This window comes from Salvelinus alpinus, chromosome 3 (assembly GCF_045679555.1).
Source record: "Salvelinus alpinus chromosome 3, SLU_Salpinus.1, whole genome shotgun sequence".
Classification (NCBI taxonomy): Eukaryota; Metazoa; Chordata; class Actinopteri; order Salmoniformes; family Salmonidae; genus Salvelinus; species Salvelinus alpinus.
In genome coordinates, this window is record NC_092088.1 from 23,912,278 (window position 1) to 23,936,895 (window position 24,618).

The window sequence follows — 24,618 nt, forward strand, 5'->3', positions numbered from 1 at the left end:
AATGGCCGGACTGTGTTAGTTCGAAAATTATATCGGTGTATTAAAAGCAAAAACGAGCTGTTGCACGGGTCAAACCACGTGCATTCGTTAAAGTATTGATTCATTTTCATTATGCATTCGTCATTTGTCTCGTCGGTTCTGTCTGTTTGGGTCAATTTAATAGGAATTCTTCAATATTGATAACAACGCGCAGTGCTTCGGGTAGGTTTTCATGAAATAAAAGTTTATCGGTCAGCGAATTCTATAAAAATATGAATATGCCCGTAAAGCCCAAAGTGTCTACTTTCAAGCCAGTCGATTTTGTAGACATATGCAATTCAATACTTTTTAAATTTAGCAAGAGTTCGAGGATGAAGAAACACAAACGGGACTACGTGAGTTCCATGGAGCCTGCTGGATCAGCTGCTGGCGGTTGGTGTTCTCAATCACGTCCGCGCTTACGCTTCATAAAGTCAGAGGAACGTTTGTAGAATAAGATGCCTTAATAGAAAATCAGCTGTGACGCGCCATCGTGTGTGGCAAATTTACATTAACTTATATGTTAATAGCAAACCCGGACCTTTCCAGGACTATTACAAGTTAGGAAATATTTATTTAGCAGCTTTTGACGTTTTCTGACAGACGGGAATACTTGAACTGAACCCGCATATTCTCACAGAATTCAACAACTCTCACGAGTCAACTATGGCAGAGACGGCGGCAGCTCCAGCCCCAAAGGCAAAAAAGGCGAAGGCACCCAAGAAACCTGCTTCACACCCGAAATACTCTGATATGATTAAGGCAGCCGTCCATGCAGACAAAAGCCGTGGAGGTGCGTCCAGACAATCTGTCCAGAAGTACATCAAAAGCCACTACAAGGTGGGGGACAATGCCGATTCTCAGATTAAGCTGTCCCTGAAGAGGATGGTGAGTGAAGGGGTCCTGCGCCACACCAAAGGCATCGGCGCGTCAGGCTCCTTCAAACTGGCTAAAGCAGAGGACACCAAAAAGGCACCTAAAGTTAAAGCCGTTGTGAAAGCAAAGAAGTCGCCTGTTAAAGCCGCCAAGCCCAAGAAGGTTGCAAAGCCCAAGAAGGTGGCCAAATCACCAGCAAAAGCAAAGAAAGCAAAAGTGGCAGTGAAGAAAGTGAAAAAGTCCCCGAAGAAAGCGGCACCAAAGCCCAAGAAAGTAGCAAAGAAAACCAAGGTGGCCAAGCCAGCCAAGGCAACGAAATCCAAGAAGGCCAAAGCTGCGAAACCCAAACCCAAGGCCGCAGCCAAGAAAGCCGCAAAGAAGAAGTAAATGGACATTTCAGAGAGACTTATTATAATAAAAGTCACTGTAAATACTTTGAGGAAATGTTTTTCGTATATGTAATATTATTTTTGTATGGTCTCATGCGAACTTATACGTTTTTACCTATTGTTTTCCACTCCATTGATGCTGTAAAAGAGGGTCTGGAATTAAATTGTTGGTGTGTGACAGCATTAATTGTTGGGCTACTATGTACGCTATTAATCCCCTGTGATCTTTGGAAACCTGTAGCATATGGACCTGTTAGAAAATATATGTGACACTAATCTGGAATTATTATTGTTTAGGCTATTGGAACAAGTGAATAGTTATTGTTCTCTTTGCACGAGGTCATTCTGAAAACACACGTTTCAATAGCGAGCATTGTTAAACTATACAATGTATAGAACTGTGTAGGCAATGGACGTCAGCAAGATTTTTAAGTGATGCGTAATGGCTCCAAATGCGGACTCTATGCTACTACTTTGTAAACCAACCATGTTCAATTAATTAATGCTACTACTTTGAAAACCAACCATGTTCAATTAATTAAGTATATTTGTAATACACTGCGGACTATGTATTGCATTACTTTTGAAACTGTTTATAATACAATAAACTTTTCTCATCGAAATATGTGTCACAACCTCACGCGCATTTTAAGCATGCGTAGGCGTACATGTCTAAACTACCGTTCGCAACACTTATTTGAATGAATTGCACAGATTACGTAATCGAGGGGCTATTGACGAATGAAACAATTATTAACTAAATTCTACGCATATAAAACGAGTCAAAAGGAGAGCTTCCTTGACATCTGCAACCAGCTGAAAATGTTCGACTCGTATGAAGTTATGAGCCCCGGTATCCAAATTGGTAACATAATGAATAAATGTTTTATGTGGTTTATGCGGTTTGACTGAAACTATTAGCTACCGTAGACCTAAAAATGTCATATATGATTGAATTACCTAGAATTGGGGTCATTGAAAGCCCACTTCAAGGCTTTTTCTTTTATTGACCAGATGTAGGCCTACGCTACAGTTAGGACATCACGTCTGAAGACAAAAACAGACATCAACCAACACTACAACCATACATAACACTACCTACACAAACTGACGAAGCTATTACAGTTTCAGAACATGTACCTATCAATTACCAACAAATGGCGGAGTATTAAAAAAAACAGTGTTGTTAAATAAACGACTTGTCATTTATGTTCAAGGTACACCTTTCAAGAAAGTACATTTTCCAAATCCTGAACCAAGCCCATAGCCCGAACTAAAGGTCAGGAACTGAGTCGAGCTAAAGAAGCATCCTTCGCTAATTTCCTTGTATCATTTCTCTGTAATGTAGGCCTAAACTATAGGTGAAGCAACATTATTTGTTGAGCGGAGCATCTGTTTTAAGCCATCGCTTTTTTCTGTCCTACTGTACAGTGCAGATGGGATTTGGACAAGGAAAGGATGCCACCCCTAAAGAAAACAGTTTTTTTCTACCTGAAGTTAACTCGATACTTCCATCTCCTGGTCGCTCTCCATATTTTCATGCGGTTTTCAGTGCAGCAGTTAAAATGTTTCTAAAAGGACAAGAATATTCAAACGTTCTTTTCTTCAAAGTAGTATAGCATTTATTTTCTATTACTTTTGAACTTTAAACATCAATATTTCAGTTATTCAGCCATGCTACTTACTGCTTGTAAAAAAGGAAAAACTCTTGGTTGGCCTGGTAGGCCTATCCTACCATTTCAACTTTACAGCTGCCTGTGGCCAAGTGAACAGCTATTTTGCGTTCAGTAGTTCTTCATGGCAAATATGCCCTGGGGTTGAGACAGAAGTTCATTCCAAATATAAAATACACTGCTCAAAAAATAAAGGGAACACTTAAACAACACAATGTAACTCCAAGTCAATCACACTTCTGTGAAATCAAACTGTCCACTTAGGAAGCAACACTGATTGACAATAAATTTCACATGCTGTTGTACAAATGGAATAGACAAAAGGTGGAAATTATAGGCAATTAGCAAGACACCCCCAATAAAGGAGTGGTTCTGCAGGTGGTGACCACAGACCACTTCTCAGTTCCTATGCTTCCTGGCTGATGTTTTGGTCACTTTTGAATGCTGGTGGTGCTTTCACTCTAGTGGTAGCATGAGACGGAGTCTACAACCCACACAAGTGGCTCAGGTAGTGTAGCTCATCCAGGATGGCACATCAATGCGAGCGCTACCTCCGCCTTCTTGCACAAAGGCGGAGGTAACGGTCCTGCTGCTGGGTTGTTGCCCTCCTACGGCCTCCTCCACGTCTCCTGATGTACTGGCCTGTCTCCTGGTAGCGCCTCCATGCTCTGGACACTACGCTGACAGACACAGCAAACCTTCTTGCCACAGCTCGCATTGATGTGCCATCCTGGATGAGCTGCACTACCTGAGCCACTTGTGTGGGTTGTAGACTCCGTCTCATGCTACCACTAGAGTGAAAGCACCGCCAGCATTCAAAAGTGACCAAAACATCAGCCAGGAAGCATAGGAACTGAGAAGTGGTCTGTGGTCACCACCTGCAGAACCACTCCTTTATTGGGGGTGTCTTGCTAATTGCCTATAATTTCCACCTTTTGTCTATTCCATTTGCACAACAGCATGTGAAATTTATTGTCAATCAGTGTTGCTTCCTAAGTGGACAGTTTGATTTCACAGAAGTGTGATTGACTTGGAGTTACATTGTGTTGTTTAAGTGTTCCCTTTATTTTGTTGAGCAGTGTATGTTTTAAAAGGTTGCCGTTTTTCACATTCCAAATATAAAATATGTTTTAAAAGGTTGCCGTTTTTGAATTTGTGAACGTTTTTGGTCACAATATAGTGACATGCCCATATATTATTCTTAACCGCAAAGTTGTCTAATTAAATTCAGAGGATGCCAACTGCTCACGTGCGAAAGAGTTCGAAAAAAATAGGTAAATAAGCAGAGGGCATCTCAGAAACTATTATTTTTTTAAAGAGTTCTGATAGCATAACTAGTCACACCATTCTGTTAGGCTATACCTTTTACCATATTGTCAATGCATTTATGTAAAACCTGTATCATTTTATGTGGAGTTCTGCACAAAATCTATTTGATATTTAATCATTTGCCTTTGGGCCCTCACATTAAGCACACATTGAACCAGTGCACACTAGTGGTGTGTATTAATGGATTCAAAGGGAAGCCAGGCTTCCCAAAGAAATGGACAAATAAATAACAAAATAATTAATATTTTGTCTCTCTGTGTTTCATAATGTTCCGGCTGAATGGATCTCACAGGACAAAGCATTCGAGCGACATATTGCCCCTCTGTCTCTATGTGTATGCCATCTACAGTTGAAGTCGGAAGTTTACATACACTTAGGTTGGAGTCATTAAAACTCGTTTTTCAACAACTCCACAAATTCCTTGTTAACAAACTATAGTTTTGGCAAGTCGGTTAGGACATCTACATTAATTTTTCCAACAATTGTTTCCAGACAGATCACAATTCCAGTGGGTCAGAAGTTTACATACACTAAGTTGACTGTGCCTTTAAACAGCTTGGAAAATTCCAGAAAATGTTGTCATGGCTTTAGAAGATTCTGATAGGCTAATTGACATAATTTGAGTCAATTGGAGGTGTACCTGTGGATGTATTTCAAGGCCTACCTTCAAACTCAATGCCTCTTTGCTTGACATCATGGGAAAATCAAAAGAAATCAGCCAAGACCTCAGAAAAAAATGGTAGACCTACACAAGTCTGGTTCATCTTTGGGAGCAATTTCCAAACGCCTGAAGGTACCACGTTCATCTGTACAAACAATAGTACGCAAGTATAAACACCATGGGACCACGCAGCCGTGATACCGCTTAGGAAGGAGATAAGTTCTGTCTCCTAGAGATGAACGTACTTTGGTGTGAAAAGTGCAAATCAATCCAAAATCAATCCCAGACAACAGCAAAGGACCTTATGAAGATGCTGGAGGAAACGGGTACAAAAGTATCTATATCCACAGTAAAACGAGTCCTATATCGACATAACCTGAAAGGCCGCTCAGCAAGGAAGAAGCCACTGCTCCAAAACCGCCATAAAAAAGCCAGACTACGGTTTGCAACTGCATATGGGGACAAAGATTGTACTTTTTGGAGAAATGTCCTCTGGTCTGATGAAACAAAAATAGAACTGTTTGGCCATAATGACCATCATTATGTTTGGAGGAAAAAGGGGGATGCTTGTGTAACGGATGTGAAATGGCTAGCTAGTTAGCGGGTACGCGCTAATAGCGTTTCAATCAGTTACGTCACTTGCTCTGAAACCTAGAAGTATTGTTGCCCCTTGCTCTGCAAGGGCCGCGGCCTTTGTGGAGCGATGGGTAACGATGCTTCGTGGGTGACCGTTGTTGATGTGTGCAGAGGGTCCCTGGTTCGCGCCCGTGTCGGGGCGAGGGGACGGTTTAAAGTTATACTGTTACATTGATGCTGTTGACCCGGATCACTGGTTACTGCGGAAAAGGAGGAGGTTGAAAGGGGGGTGAGTGTAACGGATGTGAAATGGCTAGCTAGTTAGCGGGTACGCGCTAATAGCGTTTCAATCAGTTACGTCACTTGCTCTGAAACCTAGAAGTAGCGTTGCCCCTTGCTCTGCAAGGGCCGCGGCTTTTGTGGAGCGATGGGTAACGACGCTTCTTGGGTGACTGTTGTTTATGTGTGCAGAAGGTCCCTGGTTCGCGCCCGGGTATGGGCGAGGGGACGGTTTAAAGTTATACTGTTACACTTGCAAGCCGAAGAACACCATCCCGACCGTGAAGCACGGGGGTGGCAGCATCATGTAGTGGGGGTGCTTTGCTGCAGGAGGGACTGGTGCACTTCACAAAATAGATGGCATCATGAGGAGGGAACATTATGTGGATATATTGAAGCAACATCTCAAGACATCAGTCAGGAAGTTAAAGCTTGGTTGCAAATGGGTCTTCCAAATGGACAATGACCCCAAGCATACTTCCAAAGTTGTGGGAAAATGGATCAAGGACAACAAAGTCAAGGTATTGGAGTGGCCATCACAAAGCCCTGACCTCAATCCCATAGAAAATTTGTGGGCAGAACTGAAAAAGTGTGTGCGAAGCAATAAGGCCTACAAACCTGACTCAATTACACAAGCTCTGTCAGGAGGAATGGGCCAAAATTCATCCAACTTATTGTGGGAAGCTTGTGGAAGGCTACCTGAAATGTTTGACCCAAGTTAAACAATTTAAAGGCAATGTTTCCAAATACTAATTGGGTCTTTGTAAACTTCTGACCCACTGGGAATGTGATTAAAGAAATAAAAGCTGAAATAAATAATTCTCTCTATTATTCTGACATTCCACATTCTTAAAATAATGTGGTGATCCTAACTGTCCTTAGACAGGGAATTGAGTGAAAAACTGATTTCAAATGTATTCGCCTAAGGTGTATGTAAACTTCCGACTTCAACTGTACAATGATGCTGTCTGGTCCGAACCAGTATGACATTGTTGCTGCCCATAGCACTGAACGCAAGGAAAGCATCTGGCCTCCCTTGACAAAAAAAAGTATACTAAACTGTGAATGGTCCTGGCGCACCAAAAAAAAGTGACAGACTCAGCGGGGATTTGGAGTCACTCCTACAAAGCCCATTGAGAGCATACATCATTGCCAGAAAAACACGAATTGTTGCATCTCGTTGTGTTGTTGTCCTCCGGTGGCTAGCTAGCTAAAATTGGCCCTTTCCTTAAATTAGCCATGGATGGAGATAAGGATTTGGACTTGTGGTTTTACTTAATTCTCCATACTGGCCAATGATTATAACGGTGATTCTGATCCAACCATTAATTCATACATTGTTGTGCTCCTGGCCGGACAGGATGGAAGTTCAATATGTTGCTAGATGTAGAAGGCTAATGTTAACTAGCTAAGGTTACCCATTATTGGAAGGTAGGCTGGCAAGCAATTAGCCAGGTAGCATAGGACAACATTTTTTAAACGTGTACTGTATGACAGTGACAGACCATTTCATCAACATGAAAGAGGATGGCATTGGCGTTTCTTTAGAAGTAGGGTGAGTTAACATGTTTTTCTACTTCACAATGTCAATTACAAAATAGCCTCCAACACTCTACTCAGCAAATTGGATGCAGTCTATCACAGTGCCACCCGTTTTGTCACCAAAGCCCCATATACTACCCACCACTGCGACCTGTATGCTCTCGTTGGCTGGCCCTAGCTTCATATTCGTTGCCAAACCCAACTCCAGGTCATCTATAAGTCTTCGCTAGGTAAAGCCCCGCCTTATCTCAGCTCACTGGTCACCATAGCAGCACCCACCCGTAGCACGCACTCCAGCAGGTATATTTCACTGGTCACCCCCAAAGCCAATTCCTTCTTTGGCCGCCTTTCCTTCCAGTTCTCTGCTGCCAATGACTGGAACGAATTGCAAGAATCACTGAAGCTGGAGTCTCATATCTCCCTCACTAACTTTAAGCACCAGCTGTCAGAGCAGCTCACAGATCACTGCACCCGTACATAGCCCATCTGTAAATAGCCCATCCAACTTCCTCATCCCCATGCTGTTATTAGTTTTGCTCCTTTGCACCCCAGGATCTCTACTTGCACATTCATCTTCTGCACATCTATCACTGCAGTGTTTAATTGCTAAATTGTAATTATTTCACCACTATGGCCTATTTATTGCCTTACCTCCCTTATCTTACCTCATTTGCATGTAGACTTTTTTTCCTATTGTGTTATTGACTGTATGTTTGTTTATTCCATGTGTAACTCTGTGTTGTTGTTTGTGTCACACTGCTTTGCTTTATCTTGGCCAGGTCGCAGTTGTAACTGAGAACTTGTTCTCAACTAGCCTACCTGGTTAAATAAAGGTGAAATAAAAAAATATATATTTTTCTATGTTTTTCTACTTGCATTTCTACTTACACACACAGAAATCATAACCATGGACAGCCACATATTTAGCTTATGTTGATTGGACTAAATTGTTTTTGGTATATTTTAGTTGTCACTGTCTTAAGACTTAGCAGAGTTGATTTGATGATGTCGAAATGTTGAAGTTCAAATGGTGCTGGAATAGCGGAGGCACCTCCTGTTTGCTTTGTAACTTTCGGTAACTCTCTGGGGTTCTAAATCAATAGTCGCTTAGTGGTCCGAATATGTCAGAAACATTAACTTGCTTGACCATGCAACTGTCTGTTGCTGTACATGCAATATGCTTTGTGGACGTCACTGGACAGAGGTTGTTATCCGGTTTTGTGATAAAACAAAAGGTGTGATTGAATTTATTCTACCACTGTCTTATTATCTCTGCCTTTTGGGGGGGGGGGGGGGGGGGTTGGCTTCCACAGTGATTTTACTCACGCACCAACAACACACTCTAATACTCAAACAGTCTGACAGTCAAGGATATAAGTTTGGCAAAGCAGTAAACAATCCTTGTTTTGTTTTATTCAGCATTTCACTTCAGTTGTTTTGATATCACTTTCAATCAATAAGATCCACATAACTTTTTCTGTGGCAATAGCAGGTCCCCAACTAAAATAACCCACCAATAAAAATTTGTGATTCCCATATTAAAAAAAGAAAAAGAAAAAAATACTTTTTTTTCAATTATACAATCAAAATCTTGACACACAGGTCCATGTAAGCACACATGCAAATATACATGTGCACCCACCCACACACACACACACACACACACACATGGCTGATTTAGCAGAAATAACATTTGGGGCCTAAATTCCTATTTGTGGTGAATGCACATAAAAGCCAAGACTAGTGGAGGCAGATAATTTCCTTATAATGATCATTCAAAGCGTTAATTTGCACGGGGCAGGATTTAGTCTTAATACCATAAAATAAAAATGATTCGGCTGTTTTAACATGACTGATTACTTTGAGTAAGGAGGATGCATTACAGAGTTTAGTGTTTCTTTTTCATCAATCTAATACAATATAGTCACTTCTCTCAACAAGACATTGCTTCCTTCTCAATTCTAATCTGGCAAGCCACAACTACTGCTATTTTGTATTATTATTTTTTACATAAATAAATGTATCTAGTTAATTTCACCCACAACTGTAGTATTGTAGCAGAAGTTAATGGAGTGATAAGCATGTATTTTACTGGAACGGTCCGTAAGAGAGAGGCTTCTGTATTTGGCAAATCAGGTCTGAAAGTCTATCTCAGTGGCTTGGTCAATGGGAAGACAAGTCTTTAGCTTCTGCAGGGGACTTCCTGTGCCCGCTCAGAGTGTATGTTGCTCGGTTACGTCCGTGCAGCAGGGTCCTCCATACCCCCCCCCCCCCCCCCCCCCCGTGATATGGACTGTCTAAATTTGCCATTTTGGTTTCTAACCAGCACCAGACTTTTTAAAGTTTGATATGTTCTTCCAAATTGCATTATTACATTTTGAGATTCTTTTCCTTAGGAAAGACCACACATTAAAAATAAATCTATCCATTCTCCTGAACACCTTGTGGATGCATGTGGAAAAGTCTTCTTGTATCTGTATATCCTCATTTGATAAAGCAACCACATATTCTTAGCAGGTCTTGGGGGAATCGTTGCATTGCGCACAGGGAGGCTGCCTCCTTAGCCTGGATTTTGACACCATAAGGCAGAGCGAGCAAAGGTGGTCAAGAGAGGGTGAGAGATATTGTCACGCGCCTCCATTTTGACTGAGATTATTACAGTCAGTCAAGAAGACGTGACTAACTGGAGTAGACTGGAAGAGCAGAGTAAAGAAGAGGAGAGGGGAGGTTAGGGTATAAATCATGACAAAGTAAAACGTATCTGTGTTTTGTCTGTCTGGTCTAGGATGGTCTAGTGTGTCTAGGCGCTTGGTCTGGAGGATTGGTCTGGAGATTGGGGTTGTGGGAAAAAAGAGGGAAGGTGGGCTCCGGTCAGGACCCTAGTCATTTCTGTCGGGCGAAAGCTCTGTACATGGCAAAGCCTAGGACCGCGACTACTGCTGCTCCTAGCGTCACTCTCAGCCAGAAGGATGTATTGCTCATGTCGGAGCCGTTCAGGTGTCTGTGGGGGGGAGACAAAGGCGTCAATGAAAGGACATATGAAACCGCCTAGAGGTGCAGACATGAAAAAAGTGACATGATTTTCCAGTTTCTCAACACTGAATCGCAAAAACTATAGATTAAATGGCGAGTGATTGACAGAGGGACCAACAGTTTGCCAAATGTGACAGTCAGAGAACTAATACGTACGGGAACATGGCGGCCCAGGCCAGCTTGGTGTAGATGTTCTTGCTGGTGGAGTCCAGGGACAGGCCGGAGAAGGGGAGCGGCGGAGGCAGTCGGTGTTTGTAGCAGAACTCTGCCGGGGTCATCCCGTGGAGCTGTCTCACCTCGGGGAGGTCTGCTTTGGAGGCCACCATCACACAGGGAATACTGCTGTCCATGTAGTGTTGCTACAGAAAGGAGACAGATGTGGATGAAGAGGAATGGGATATGGCGAAGAGAAAGAGGATGTGGGGAAGAAAGAAAGGAGGGAGCGAAAAAGAGAAGAGTGAAACACTGAACAGATTCCTGATCATATCTGTGAAAACCAGAGAAGCTCTGAAGAAGACATGAGATGCCACACACCTTGTAGATGCTGGCACAGTAGTCGAAGGAGTGGGGGTCGCTGACATCATACATGAGACAGGCTACGTCACACACTGCGTCCGACTCCTTTAGGAACTTTGTTTCCACATCCACCTCGTAGAGCTGCCAGGGGAAGACGACAGATGGGAGGTGAGGCTAATGTACTCTACCAAAAGGTCAGGGGTCAGAGTTGAGGTCAAAGTAAAAGGTACGGAACTCACGATGAGGAACTTCTCCTGGTTGCTAACTTGAACAGTGTTTATGGTGTAGAGGGAAAATGCACCGGTGGAACACTCCTCTCTCTGAAACAAACACACCGACTGTTACTCTCATCATTAGTTGTAGCAATGCTAGTAGTTGGGGCTTTCAACATCCTTTCTCAGCTCGAACACGTATTGACAAAGTGGAATGGTTTTACAATGAAGAGTTCAAGGTGTACTACTAGTAACAAAGTACTAAACGGTTCTTCCAGGAATGTGTGATTCTGTATCGCTATTTAGTCTAAATAACAGGTCAACAACAGCGAGATAATCGTACCGCTGTGTTTCGGCCGAGGAAGGCCTGGAGGAAGGCAGACTTCCCAGTACCCCGTGGTCCGATCACCTTACATAGGAACACTGACCGCTGAGTCTGGCTCTTCTCCAGGTCCATAGCCTTCTCCCGCGTCACTGCAGAGGGACACACGCGGATAGCGCCAACACAGACACACCGAAAACACAGGGAGTACACATACATGGAAAAACAGACATATCAGGACAGGGAACCATTGATTAATATGATGGAGCGCTATCAAAGCATTTCAAACATAATCGTATTTCCCCTTGTGGGTAACGCGGGATACATTTTGAATCTGATCTAAGGTGGTAGGACCTCTCCCACATTTATAGCCGCGTCAGCTAAACCTTCTCGACTCTGCTGGACAGGCTGAGTGGGTGTGAGACTTACGTCACCCTACCCTAATCCTGCTACCCCATGCAGCCACGCCCTCAGTTTTACACACACAGACACACACACACCAACCAGCGTTCCTGAAGCACCCTTGTGGATGCAGGTTTTCGCTTCAAACAATCCCACTCGGTTTCACTGGATGGTGGGTTGAGGTTAATTGACTAATTGACCAATTGAAGGAATGCGACTACGGCATTATTGGTACCCTCAAATAAATGTGTGAATTTTGTGTTAGCAGCGCATATAATAACTACACAACACACACTCTGGTAGTCTTCACACCAGTCAAATAGCATATTCAAAAGTTGACCTTTCAGAGTCACTGTACATCCTCAGAAGGCATACATGTACTGTATATAATTCTGTCTGTAGGGCCTATAGTGAACCAGATTATAGTTCTAATCCTCCTCTATGTACAGCGAGTGAGGTTTATAGGTTCTTGTTAACATACATAAAATAAAAATAAAAAGATGTGTTGACATGCGTACAGACACAGACCTGTGACTGCAGTGGTTTGGGAGTCCTGCTCAGTGAGAATAGGGTAGCCCAGGTATCCCAAGTACTCCAGACAGCGATGGATGTCAAGGTACGCTGAAAGACTTTATATGAAGAGAAGTCACATTAGTGAAATTAGGAGGGAATAAGAACACTCACTGTCCTAATCTAAATCCCCTAACACATTCATTTGTACTCACGGACCTCCTTACACTGAAATTCTAAACATAAAAACCCCCATAGCTGACATACACACATTGTCTGGCACACAAAGCTACAGTGCCTTATTCAGACCCCTTGACTTTTCCCACATTTTATTACATTACAGCCTTACTCTAAAATTGATTAAAATGTTTTTTTTACCCCCATCAATCTACAAACAATACCCCATAATGACAAAACAAAAACAGGTTTAGAAATATTAACTAATTTATAAAAAAAGATAAACTGAAATATCACATTTACATAAGTATTCCCTTACTCAGTACTCTGTTGAAGCACCTTTGGCAGCGATTACAGCATCGAGTCTGTGGGTATGACGCTACAACCTTGGCACACCTGTATTTGGAAAGTTTCTCCCATTTTGCTCTGCAGATGCTCTCAAGCTCTGTCAAGTTGGATGGGGAGAGTTTCTGCACAGCTATTTTCAGGTCTCTCCAGAGATGTTCAAGTCCAGGCTCTGGCTGGGCCACTCAAGCACATTCAGAGACTTGTCCCGAAGCCACTCCTGCGTTGTCTTGGCTGTGTGCTTAGGGTTGTTGTCCTGTTGGAAGGTGAACCTTCCCCCCCAGTGAGGGCCTGAGCGCTCTGGAGCAGACTTTCATCAAGGATCTCTCTGTACTTTGCTCCTTTCATCTTTCCCTCGATCCTGATTAGTCTCCCAGTCCCTGCCGCTGAAAAACATCCCCACAGCATGATGTTGCCACCACCATGCTTCACTGTAGGGATGGTGCCAGGTCTCTTCCAGACATGACGTTTGGCATTCAGGCCAAAGATTTCAATCTTGGTTTCATCAGTCCTTGGTCTGAGAGTCTTTAGGTGCCTTTTGGCAAACTCCAAGCGGGCTGTCATGTGCCTTTTACTGGAGTGGCTTCTGTCTGGCCACTCTACCATAAAAGCCTGATTGGTGGTGTACTGCAGAGATGGTTGTCCTTCTGGAAGGTTCTACCATCTCCATAGAGGAACTCTAGAGCTCTATCAGAGTGACCATCGGGTTCTTGGTCACCTCCCTGACCGAGGCCCTTCTCTCACAATTTTTATTTAATTTTTTTAATTTAACCTTTATTTAACGATTGCTCAGTTTGGCCGGGCGGCCAGCTCTAGGAAGGGTCTTGGTGGTTCCAAACTTGTAGGCCACTGTGTTCTTGGGAACCTTCAATGCTGCAGAAATCTTTTCATACCCTTCCCCAGATATGTCCCTCGACACAATCCTGTCTCGGAGCTCTACGGACAATTCCTAATGGCTTGGTTTTTGCTCTAGACATGCACTGTCAACTGTGGGACCTTATATAGACAGGTGTGTGCCTTTCCAAATGATATCCAATCAATTGAATTTACCACAGGTGGACTCCAATCAAGTTGTAGAAACATATCCAGGATGATCAATGGAAACAGAAGCACCTGAGCTCAACTTCGAGTCTCATAGAAAAGGGTCTGAATACTTATGTAAATAAGGTATGTTTAAAAAAATAATAATAATACATTTGCAAAAATTTCTAACAACCTGTTTTTGCTTTGTCATTATGGGGTATTGTGTGTAGATTTTTTAACCGTATTTAATCCATTTTAGAATACGGCTGTAACGTAACAGAATTGAGGAAAGGCCCAGGGGTCTGAATACTTTCCGAAGGCACTGTACATACCAAGATGGCTACAAAGCGAACAAAGGTCAATACTCACGTCCATTGACACATGTAGCCATGATTGGAGATGTAACCCTCGTCTGTGGTTGAGACCGCCGTGTACACGTCTGCGCCCCAGGGCATGTAGGGAAACACACTAAAGAGATTCTTGAGCTCCGCGGGAGAGAGGGCAGAGTCCTTATCCTGGTGTAAAAATAAATATTGATAGAGGGGTAAAACACACCATTAAGTCCTAACAAACTTTCAGCAGCCCTAAAAACAGCCATGCTGTTGGAGAAGAGGGGTACATTTCAATGCCTAAAATGAACTGGGGGCATTCCACTTAAAAATGTGTATTCTATTTCCACTTAAAATATAACCTGCTTAGTGCTTTGTTGACAAATAGACAGATGGATATAAATAAATGGACTTCCTGATTGATGGCCACTGAGGTGGTCACACACCTCGTCATACTTGTCAAACAGCCTCTGGAGAAACTGGTGACCCAGATGATTGAGCTCGGTGGTGCAGCCCACGGGCACCCGTAACCTGGCAACACACAACAAACAGCCATATAAATACCTGGGCTTACCGTACACACACACACACACACACACAAACCCACGAGACGTTACTTGCCTGAGGTTTAGCTAACGGAACGATCTATCGCTCTGGCTTGACAAATGAACATAAATCGTGTAAGGGCAGGATGTTTTCTGGAAAACACTGACTCACCAAAAACCTTTGTGACAATACTCGTGCAGTATCCTCTTCAATATCACATTACAACATGGGGGAGGTAACCAACTGTCTCTAACACGTCTGTGATTGGGTCAGAAACACAAAGTAGTGGAGCCAGAACACCTACTGTGGGTATAGGTAGTCATCCGTCAGCTCCAGCGAGTCATCGTAACCAAACTTCCTCAGGATGGTCCACGTGGTCTCGTGCCGACCCCTCTGGATGAACAACGTGTTGAGGAACAGGAAGCCTGGTGATAGAGGATACAATAGAATCATGTCTGTTATGTCGCCATCTTATCACGTCGGCTCCATACTAACTATTACCGCTACTAGCAACATTGAATTTCACCATTTTACCAGAGGCTAAACCCAACAAGTCCTATATCATTAAAGGCTGAGCCATCTCACTGTCGGTTCATCCCTCACCGTTCAGGGTAAGGCCGTTGTCCTGCACCCCGTCGCTTGTGTTCTTCCACACCACAGTCTTCACGTCCTCCAGAGCTTGAGAGGCTAGAGGGTTCCCGAAGCACGATTTCTGAGGAACCGCGCACACACACACACAGAGAGAGTTAAAACTATACCCGGCTGTTCCAACGGCCATGCCAGTTTTACACCTTGCCAGCAATTTATCTCTTACGTGTGGTACGTTATCTCTTACGTGTGGTACGTGTGGTGCGCGCATGTACACTTCCGTTCAAAAGTTTGGGGTCACTTAGAAATGTCCTTGTTTTTGAAAGAAAAACTATTTTTTTTGTCCATTTAAAATAACTACAAATTGATCAGAAATACAGTGTAGACATTGTTAATGTTGTAAATGACTATTGTAGCTGGAAACGGCAGATTTTTTATGGAATATCTACATATGCGTACAGAGGCCAATTATCAGCAACCATCACTCCTGTGTTCCAATGGCACGTTGTGTTAGCTAATCCACGTTTATCATTTTAAAAGGCTAATTGATAATTAGAAAACGCTTTTGCAATTATGTTAGCACAGCTGAAAACTGTTGTTCTGATTAAAGAAGCAATAAAACTTACCTTCTTTAGACTAGTTGATTATCTGGAGCATCAGCATTTGTGGGTTCGATTGCATGCTCAAAATGGCCAGAAACAAAGACCTTTCTTCTGAAACTCGTCAGTCTATTCTTGTTCTGAGAAATTAAGGCTTTTCCATGCGTGAAATTGCCAAGAAACTGAAGCTCTCATACAGCGCTGTGTACTACTCCCTTCACAGAACAGCTCAAACTGGCTCTAACCAGAATAGAAAGAGGAGTGGGAGGCCCCGGTTCACAACTGAGCAAGAGGACAAGTACATTAGAGTGTCTAGTTTGAGAAACAGACACCTCACAAGTCCTCAACTGGCAGCTTCATTAAATAGTACCCGCAAAACACCAGTCTCAACGTCAACTGTGAAGAGGCGACTCCGGGATGTTGGCCTTCTAGGCAGAGTTTCTCTGTCCAGTGTCTGTGCTCTTTTGCCCATCTTAATATTATATTTTTATTGGCCAGTCTGAGATATGGCTTTTTCTTTGCAACTGCCTAAAAGGCCAGCATCCCGGAGCCGCCTCTTCACTGTTGACGTTGAGACTGGTGTTTTGCGGTTACTATTTAATGAAGCTGCCAGTTGAGGACTTGTGAGGCGTATTTCTGATCAATTTAAAGTTATTTTAATAGATAATTTTTTTTTGCTTTTCTTTCAAAAACAAGAACATTTCTAAGTGACCCCAAACTTTAGTGTATATATTAGTAGATCAATTGATGTATGGTTGATAGATTAAAGGATGGATGGAAGAGTGTTATTTGATTCTCACCTGGAAGCAGTTGAGTTCAGTGTCACTGAGGATGCGGTCATGGTCCTGGTCTGAGATGCTGAAGACTCGGCTGAGTGCTCGGACACACATTGACTTTAACTGGAAGTAACATCAGCACACAGACACAGTTAACACTCAACAAAGCAAGATTCCGCAATAAAACCAGGTCATTCCAAAGGTATAAAGCTAAAGCGATCCTCAAAATGTCCTCCCTGACCTGTTTGTCTTCCGGGTCGTAGAGTGGGGCGGTGGGGTGGAGCACAGCCTTCTGAGCGTAGTAGAACAGTTCAGAGATGTTCTTCAGGTTCTTGGCAGAACACTTGGGAGAGAAAAGTCAAAACCTCAGGTTTGCCTAATCATAGGTGTGTTCAAACAAAAACAGTTCAACTAAATATTGTTTGCATAAGATCGGTGGGAGTAATTATTGGTGCGAAATCAGGTCCTCATTGCGTTGAGTGAGTGGGGAGGCAGCTGAAGAGAGCAGAGTGAGTTTGAGATGCAAGCCTTACCTCTACACAGGTCTCAATCTCAGAAAACTGGTTCATGATAGGTAGAATGGTCTCCATGGAGCTCCCAGAGCGAAGGTCCGATTTATTCCCCACTAGGATTATGGGAACTCTGTGACATCATAAGGAATGAATTTAAGATCAAAGATATCTAAATGTTTTATGACACAAAAGGCCAAAGAGGCTAGTTCAAGCACAACACTTTTAGGCAAGGACGACGCACACAAGCTTCTAAGCACATGTCATTAAAACAACAGTATGTACATACTTATTCCCCTTCTCTGCTTCGCCATTTACCAAGGGGATCCATTTTGTTCGGATCTGAAAAGTGAGTATCATAAGAAATTATAGCAAAACACAAATAAAATCTCTAATTTATCATACTGTAGGCTACATTATACAAATGCTTGTTATACCATGCCAAATGCTTCCATATTGGTTTCTCCAAGAAGGAAATTTAAGATCTATAAAAGACAGTGTACATGTGTGTGAGAGGATACCTTGTCTATAGTTTCCTCCTGGGTGACGTCATAGACCACACACACCACGTTGGCCTGCAGGAGTTGGGAAATCATGGTTGGAGTGCAAGGTCTTTATCATCAACTAAAGCACGCAATCGAACACATTCTTCAAATGAACTCAAATGATTGTGAATTTGTAAGGCACAGCTGGGAAAGGCTCACTACAACACATACTCAACACATTATTAAATAATGAGGCGAGATCAACTGGTGGTCATCTACAGATCCTTCTCCTGTTCATTAGTGCACTTTGATGTCTGTTAGGTTTTGGTTAGATTAGTAATTTTTATTTTTACATAAAAAATGCACTATGCATTATGTGGGTTGAATACTGTAACACAGAATAAGCATCAGCTAATGGGGATCCATAATAAATACAACACAAAGTTATTCACATTACTTTAATAAAATATTTATGTTGTGTATATTACATTTGTTTTATTTGATCACTATTATTTCATTCCAAGTCATCAGCTCATCTCTTTAGAGCTGCTGCCTATGCTGTCTGACAAAATCACTATTTTAGTAGTTTTCAACGTAAATAAGGCATACTTTTATGACTGCTGAATAACAATACCTCGCAAAGCAACTGCTCTCTATGTATCCCCTCTTGATTGCACATTCTTCTATCTCTTACGTGGCAGGCGTAAAAGAAACAGACCAGACAAGTAGCCATGGTCATTGTAGTATATTATCATGTTTTCTGCGCATTGAGCTCACAGGAAAAATAATAATAATTTAACCGACGTCAGTCAATTAGTTGTTTAAAAACAGAAAAATAACAGATATTTCGATTAATAGCTTAGCATTACCTGTTCAGCTAGGTGTAGCGTGTAGTTTCCCCTAGACGCTGATCTTGGGTCAGTTTAGTATTTTCCCCAACTAATGGTTAAGTTTAGGATTGAGGGTGGGGAAGCTGATCCTAGATCTGTACCAAGGGGAAACTTCACCCTTGAGCGTTCAGCTAAGGAAGAGGTGGGTCAACACTGAGAACTAGCCGTACCTTGATAATCTCCTCTCTGAGGACCTCATCTGTCTGTTCCGTTTCTGTAGGGCCAAAACAATGCACTCAATTTAATCAACTGATAACCAGTTGATAACATTTACAGCACCTCATCAGCAGCAGCACTGAATTGGACCGATAAGCAAGCAATTACACTTAACCAGGAGTTCTGTTAGCTTGCAGACAAGACTTTCTGGCAGCTAGGAAGATATTCGGTCTCCATAGAGACACACAGGCACATACACAGACTATAGCAAGAGAGTTGTATTAGGCCACTGAGCGAGCAGCACCTCACCTGAGTAGTCCACTATGTGTGTGGGAACCTTCTCTGGAGTGACATCGGCAGGGATAGTTATCTCCTCAGCTCGGAGGGGCACCTAAGGGGGATTACACAAATTCAACAGTCTGACAGAGGGACTCCATTAACCTTTAATTAGCTTGGAACTGACAGGCTGAAATTAACTTCATGGTTAGAGTGTGAGGAGTGTTTAGGCATTACACTGTCTGATACTGGGATAATGACTTGGAAATGTCCTCTTTTTGGATGAGGTGAGGAGAAGTGGCATATTATGAGTACAATATTACAATAACGAGTGCTTATAAATGCAAAGTAAAGAGGACTAGTGGAGGTTTATTTTCCCTACCAATCACACTTTCACAGTTGAATATAGCCACCCTCTGTGTGCTGTGGCGTAGATAGCAGACAATGTGTATGCAAACTTTGAATGTTCCAAGTCAATGAGAATGCTGCTTTTGTACGGTGTAGCAGTAGCCAGTGGATACATATTTTATAAATAAGCGGACTATTTAGTCATCAATGTAGTGTTTGCATTCGGTGGGTATAATTTCTTAGATGTGTCAGCACTGCACACAAAACGGAGAAATAAACCAGTGGGAATGTACAGTCATAGCTACACTTACATGCTCAGGAAATTCCTCCCCAACCAATGACATGATGAGTGATGTTTTGCCCACCTTGGCTGTTGACAGAGGGGTGAAAAGTGGAACGAGACATTATTGGAAAATTTGGAAAATGAAGCCTGGAAGAAGAGTATTTCTGGTCTGCAAAACACATTTCACCTTGAGGTCATACCCTCAGGTAAATATATCACATTCTCCAGCTCATAAGTAGCCAGAGCTGGATTACATGGGGGGCTAATACTTAAGCTGAACTATAACTAAGTCTTAAGTCTAAATTTAGTCTAAGTTTATTATAAGTAGCTAGTTAAATGTATTTTATTTTATTAACCACAGAGTACGGCCTGATAAGGGGTTCTCTCTGACATTCTCTTGTTGAGTTTCCATGAATAGGTCTGTTCATGAATAGCCTATTCAAAAAGAGGGGCAAACAAAGTAGCTAAAGTTACAATGCAGCTAGGGATACAAAGATAATTATTAGGAAAATACTTGGTGGTAGTTACTTGTAACAGTTTGCTAACTAGCTAGAATATATATGTTTTTTTCTCCAAAAACCAACCACCAATATTGTCAGCAAAACATGTCAAATAAGAAACATCCTCTTTAGCACACTTGGTGGCAAGGTATCTAAGTTAGTTTGCTAGCTAACGCAGAGAAAACATTTTGACAGTTAACTAGTTAGCTAAATAGTTCTACCTAGCTACTAACTTGGCTAGCTAACGTAGGCTAGTACTGTAAGTACATGTGCAAAACAACACGTACTGACTAGTACTGTCAGATTTGGTGCTGGCTAATTAGCTAATGTTAGACTAACTATGTTATGTAGCTAAAACATAATGATGGGATGGCTGCCAATGCTATAACATTGGGTAATTAGCTAGTAATTCACGGGGGGGCAGATTTATAGAAAACTGCAGGTTTCCATCAGGCAGTCTGTAGTTAACAACAAGGCGTTAGCTGTACAGTAGCTAACTAACGTTAACGCGCTAAATATGTGTCAATATTAAAATAGGATTTACTTACGTTCCCCCAATAACAGTATCCTGACATCTCGTTTCATGTTTCGCTCCCTTTTCCAATGAGTGTACTCTGCTGGGTCTTATGCGTCTAAATTATTTTGACTTTTTAACCGCAGTTCAGGTAGCTAGCTACCTCTCGGACCCATTCCAGCTAGCTAGTAGCTACAGTTAGCTAGCAGCACCCAAGGAGAAATCTTGTGGCTTCCGGTTCAAGAGAGCCAAAAATAGCGCCCACTGTCGTCCATAGAGTGGGCGAACTTGCAGCTACTGTAACAATATAATGTGTACCAAGTACAGTAAGTTGAGGTTTTAAGAATGTCCTCTATAAGCCCGAGGCAAAAAAAGTAAAGAAAAAGCAAACAACCAATTTATTGACTCAACAATGTCAGATTTCATTTTTCCCAATACTTATATGAAATCAAATCGAATCCAAGTTTATTTGTCACGTGCGCCGAATACAACAAGTGTAGACCTTACAGTCAAATGCTTACTTACAGGCTCTAACCAATCAGCCTGATGGATAAGTCAGATGCTGTATTATAAATGTAAAAATTGCTAATCAGTATTTTTAGTATGTTTATTGGTCTTACCAAACCCTCTTTAATGTAACCTAAGTGTTGTGGGCCATGGCGGCTATCACGTTACTTTAAATAACAATCATATCATCTGCACATTGTCGAACTAATCAAATCAAAGATTGGTCACTGTTCAGACGTATGGTCCAGGTCTCCAGGCAGCCAACTAGACAATTTCATATACGTAGGCACAGGCTAGTTGTTATGCACATCATATAAAAAGGTTAAACAAAATCTGACAGATTGAAACCAATTGAAATAGATATAACAAATTGCAAAGTGAACTATGTTGTAATACATTTATGTATTTTGGGGGGTTCAGACTATATCCACAACTTTATCTTGAGCTATTATGGGTCAGGGTTGCCTCTAGTAAAATCACAAGAATGTAAATAAAATATTAATATTGGCATGAGAATCTTAGAACCAAAACAATGACCATGTTTGTGACAATTAAAATGCCAAACATACAGAATGGTGTATTCAAAAAATATATATAATTAACCTTTATTTAACTAGGCAAGTCAGAATGGCGAATAACGACAAATTATTGGCAGACTATTGATAACATGTTATGAATGTGTTCTAGTGCATGAAGTTGCAGGAAAAAAACATTGATTTAAGTTGAGGTTAAAATGCTGTCGCGACCGGTGGCCTCCATTGCGTTTCTTAGCTGATAGAGTGACACCACAGGCCTTAAGCAGGGATAGGACCACACAGGCCAGCACCACAGAAATTCCAACCCACCCGCATCACCTGGTCACTTTTCTGTCAATGAGGAGTCAAACACAGAATGTCTAAACATGGATACTCAACTCACATCGAACACACAGCCTTGTAAAACAACATAAAACATGACAAAACTATCACCAAGCATAAAACACACTCAAAATGACATAGGCTGTAGTGTGTTTCTGTCACAGATCTAAGACTCTGTCATGGATGACAAAGTAGGCAACGAGACACACTGAGATATGTTATGCAAATATTAGGAGTTTTATTCCTTAAATTTGCAAAAAATACAAATTATGCCAGGAGAAGATAAACCAAAAAGTATTAAAATAGACAAACTGAATTGAAATTAAAACAAACTGTCCTAAATCTTCAACTTCAAATATAATTGAAGTCAAAAAGTGTAGAACAGAATGTAACATAAATAAACTCATGAATCAACTTCAAAAATAAAAAACTGACAAGAGGAAGTTACCTCATACACCGAGTACACAAAACATTAAGAACACCTGGTCTTTCCATGATACATTGACCAGGTGAAAGCTATGATACCTTATTGATGTCACTTGTTAAATCCACTTCAATCTGTGTGTAAATAAAGGGGAGGAGACCGGTTAAAGGATTTTTAAGCCTGGAGACAATTGAGACATGGATTGTGTATGTGTGCCATTCAGAGGGTGAATGGGAAAGAAAATATTTAAGTGTCTTTGAACGGGGTATGGTAGTAGGTGCCAGGCGCACCTCTTTGTGTAACGAACTGCAACGCTGCTGGGTTTTTAACACTCAAACATTTCCCATGTATCAAGAATGGCCCACCTAAAGGACATTCAGCTAACTTGACAACTGTGGGAAGCATTGGAGTCAACATGGGCCAGCATCCCTGTTGAATGCTTTCGACACCTTGCAGAGTCAATGCCCCGACCAATTGAGGCTGTTGTGAGGGCAAAAGGGGAGGGTGCAACTCAATATTAGGAAGTTGTTCCTAATGTTTAGTATACTCAGTGTATGGCGAGTGGATAGTTCCATTGTCTGGTAGAAGGTGAGTTTTGCAAGACATACATTTTCAATATACATGATCGTGATATAACGTTTCAGGGTACTGATCAAATTTGAAATACATACAGTTATTTTAGCATTAACAGTATCAATGTATGAAAGGTACTTTGGAATTTCGACATGTGAATCAAAAAGTGTTCCCCCGCAGTGAACAGAGGGGTGGCCCTTCCCAACTCCCCTCCGGAACCATGCTTTAACAATGGAAATCCGGTCGGACCTCCTTCACCAGAACACAGCTGGCTTCCATACTGCAGACATGGGGCTGGTAACTGCGGAGACAAACAGAAGACATTACCTAGAACTTTGACTGTTTGTTGATAAGGATATTAGTTCAATTATAACGTAATATGATAAGTCGACTCAACATAGAAAAACGATAATAACAAATGTCAAGACTAATTGTGCATTTCTGCAATAAAGCTATGGATGGGATATATGAAACCAAAACCAAGTGTCGTGTTGTTACTTATATATTATATGTATAGCGCAAAGTGATTGTTAACGTGCATACATAACGATATTGGTTAGGCAGGGGGGTTTACTGTGCGGGCCGCGATGTGGCTGTCAGACTCCTTTCCCTCTTAGTAGTTCTACAGTGTTGTGCGTCACCTTTCTCTCTTGGATTCCCCTGAACAGGTTGAAGCTGATGAGATGGGTGCAGGGAGAGGGAGAGGCGAAGCGAGACGCTTCACTCTCGCCAAAATCTGTCCAAAATAAGACCAGTGCGTTTCTATGGGCTTATTTTGACCTAAGCTTGTCACCTGCCTTACCACCTTTGGGACAACAGCTCCCAAAGTTAGGGCGGAGGCATGTGCATCTCGTCATTATATACAGATCTCTGGTGCAGGAGCATACAGCGTGGGTGGAGTTGGACACCATATTAGATGCAACGTTGGCTTGACCTCTCCACCCTCTGACCAATTAACCTAACGTAGCAGGAGAAAGAAACGCCTGAGTGGGGTCTTCATCAACCGGAATCATCTGGATTTCAGGCTTCGCCTCTTTAAGCCTGTTGTCACTAAGAAGCCTAATGCCACTGCTGCTGAGTGGGACTGTACTTGGGTAATTCCTGTCCTTGCTGATCGCTGTCTCCAAGGTGGTGTCAAGTAGGGCGTTCTCATTGGTCAGTCTGACTGGTCCTCGGGGTGGTGTCCTGTCCCTCTTCACCACAACCTCTACCTCTGTTTTACAAAAATCAACACTTGGCCATTCTTTCTCACCAATGTCTCCTAAATATACAGTTGAAGTCGGAAGTTTACATCCACTTAGGTTGGAGTCATTAGAACTCGTTTTTCAACCACTCCACAAATGTCTTGTTAAACTATAGTTTTGCCAAGTCGGTTAGCACATCTACTTTGTGCATGACACAAGTCATTTTTCAAACAATTGTTTAGAGATTATTTCACTTATAACTCACTGTATCACAATTCCAGTGGGTCAGAAGTTAACATACACTAAGTTGACTGTGCCTTTAAACAGCTTGGAAAATTCCAGAAAATGATTTCTGGAATTAGAAAGTTTTAGAAGCTTCTGATTGACTCAT

General features: G+C 42.0%; 2 protein-coding genes across 2 annotated transcripts; one reads left to right on the forward strand and one right to left on the reverse strand.

Moving 5' to 3' along the window:
* Positions 1-412: 412 nt before the first annotated feature.
* On the forward strand, positions 413-1,906 carry h1-0 (H1.0 linker histone). Its single transcript, XM_071392169.1, has one exon. The coding sequence runs from the start codon at positions 685-687 to the stop codon at positions 1,279-1,281; it is 597 nt and encodes a 198-aa protein (XP_071248270.1). The 5' UTR covers positions 413-684; the 3' UTR covers positions 1,282-1,906.
* A 6,811-nt stretch (positions 1,907-8,717) lies between these two features.
* Positions 8,718-20,891, reverse strand: rhot2 (ras homolog family member T2). The gene is made up of 19 exons (XM_071392200.1): positions 20,717-20,891; positions 19,697-19,755; positions 19,071-19,152; positions 18,776-18,819; positions 17,752-17,805; positions 17,520-17,572; positions 17,255-17,363; positions 16,963-17,064; positions 16,746-16,844; positions 15,362-15,470; positions 15,063-15,183; positions 14,659-14,743; positions 14,253-14,398; positions 12,357-12,457; positions 11,448-11,578; positions 11,132-11,212; positions 10,911-11,033; positions 10,533-10,735; positions 8,718-10,344 (listed from the first exon to the last, which is right to left on the reverse strand). Exons 1-19 carry the CDS (start codon positions 20,751-20,753, stop codon positions 10,227-10,229), a joined length of 1,857 nt encoding a protein of 618 aa, XP_071248301.1. The 5' UTR covers positions 20,754-20,891; the 3' UTR covers positions 8,718-10,226.
* Positions 20,892-24,618: the final 3,727 nt, after the last annotated feature.

Excerpts from the sequence above, each read along its gene's own strand:
- rhot2 (XM_071392200.1), bottom strand. The coding sequence starts at position 20,753 with ATGAAACGAGATGTCAGGATACTGTTATTGGGGGAAC. Across the intron at positions 15,184-15,361 it reads CAACGGCCTTACCCTGAACG|GCTTCCTGTTCCTCAACACG; the intron begins GTGAGGGATGAA and ends CTCTATCACCAG. Across the intron at positions 12,458-14,252 it reads GGCTACATGTGTCAATGGAC|TCTTTCAGCGTACCTTGACA; the intron begins GTGAGTATTGAC and ends CTTCATATAAAG.
- h1-0 (XM_071392169.1), top strand. The coding sequence starts at position 685 with ATGGCAGAGACGGCGGCAGCTCCAGCCCCAAAGGCAAAAAAGGCGAAG.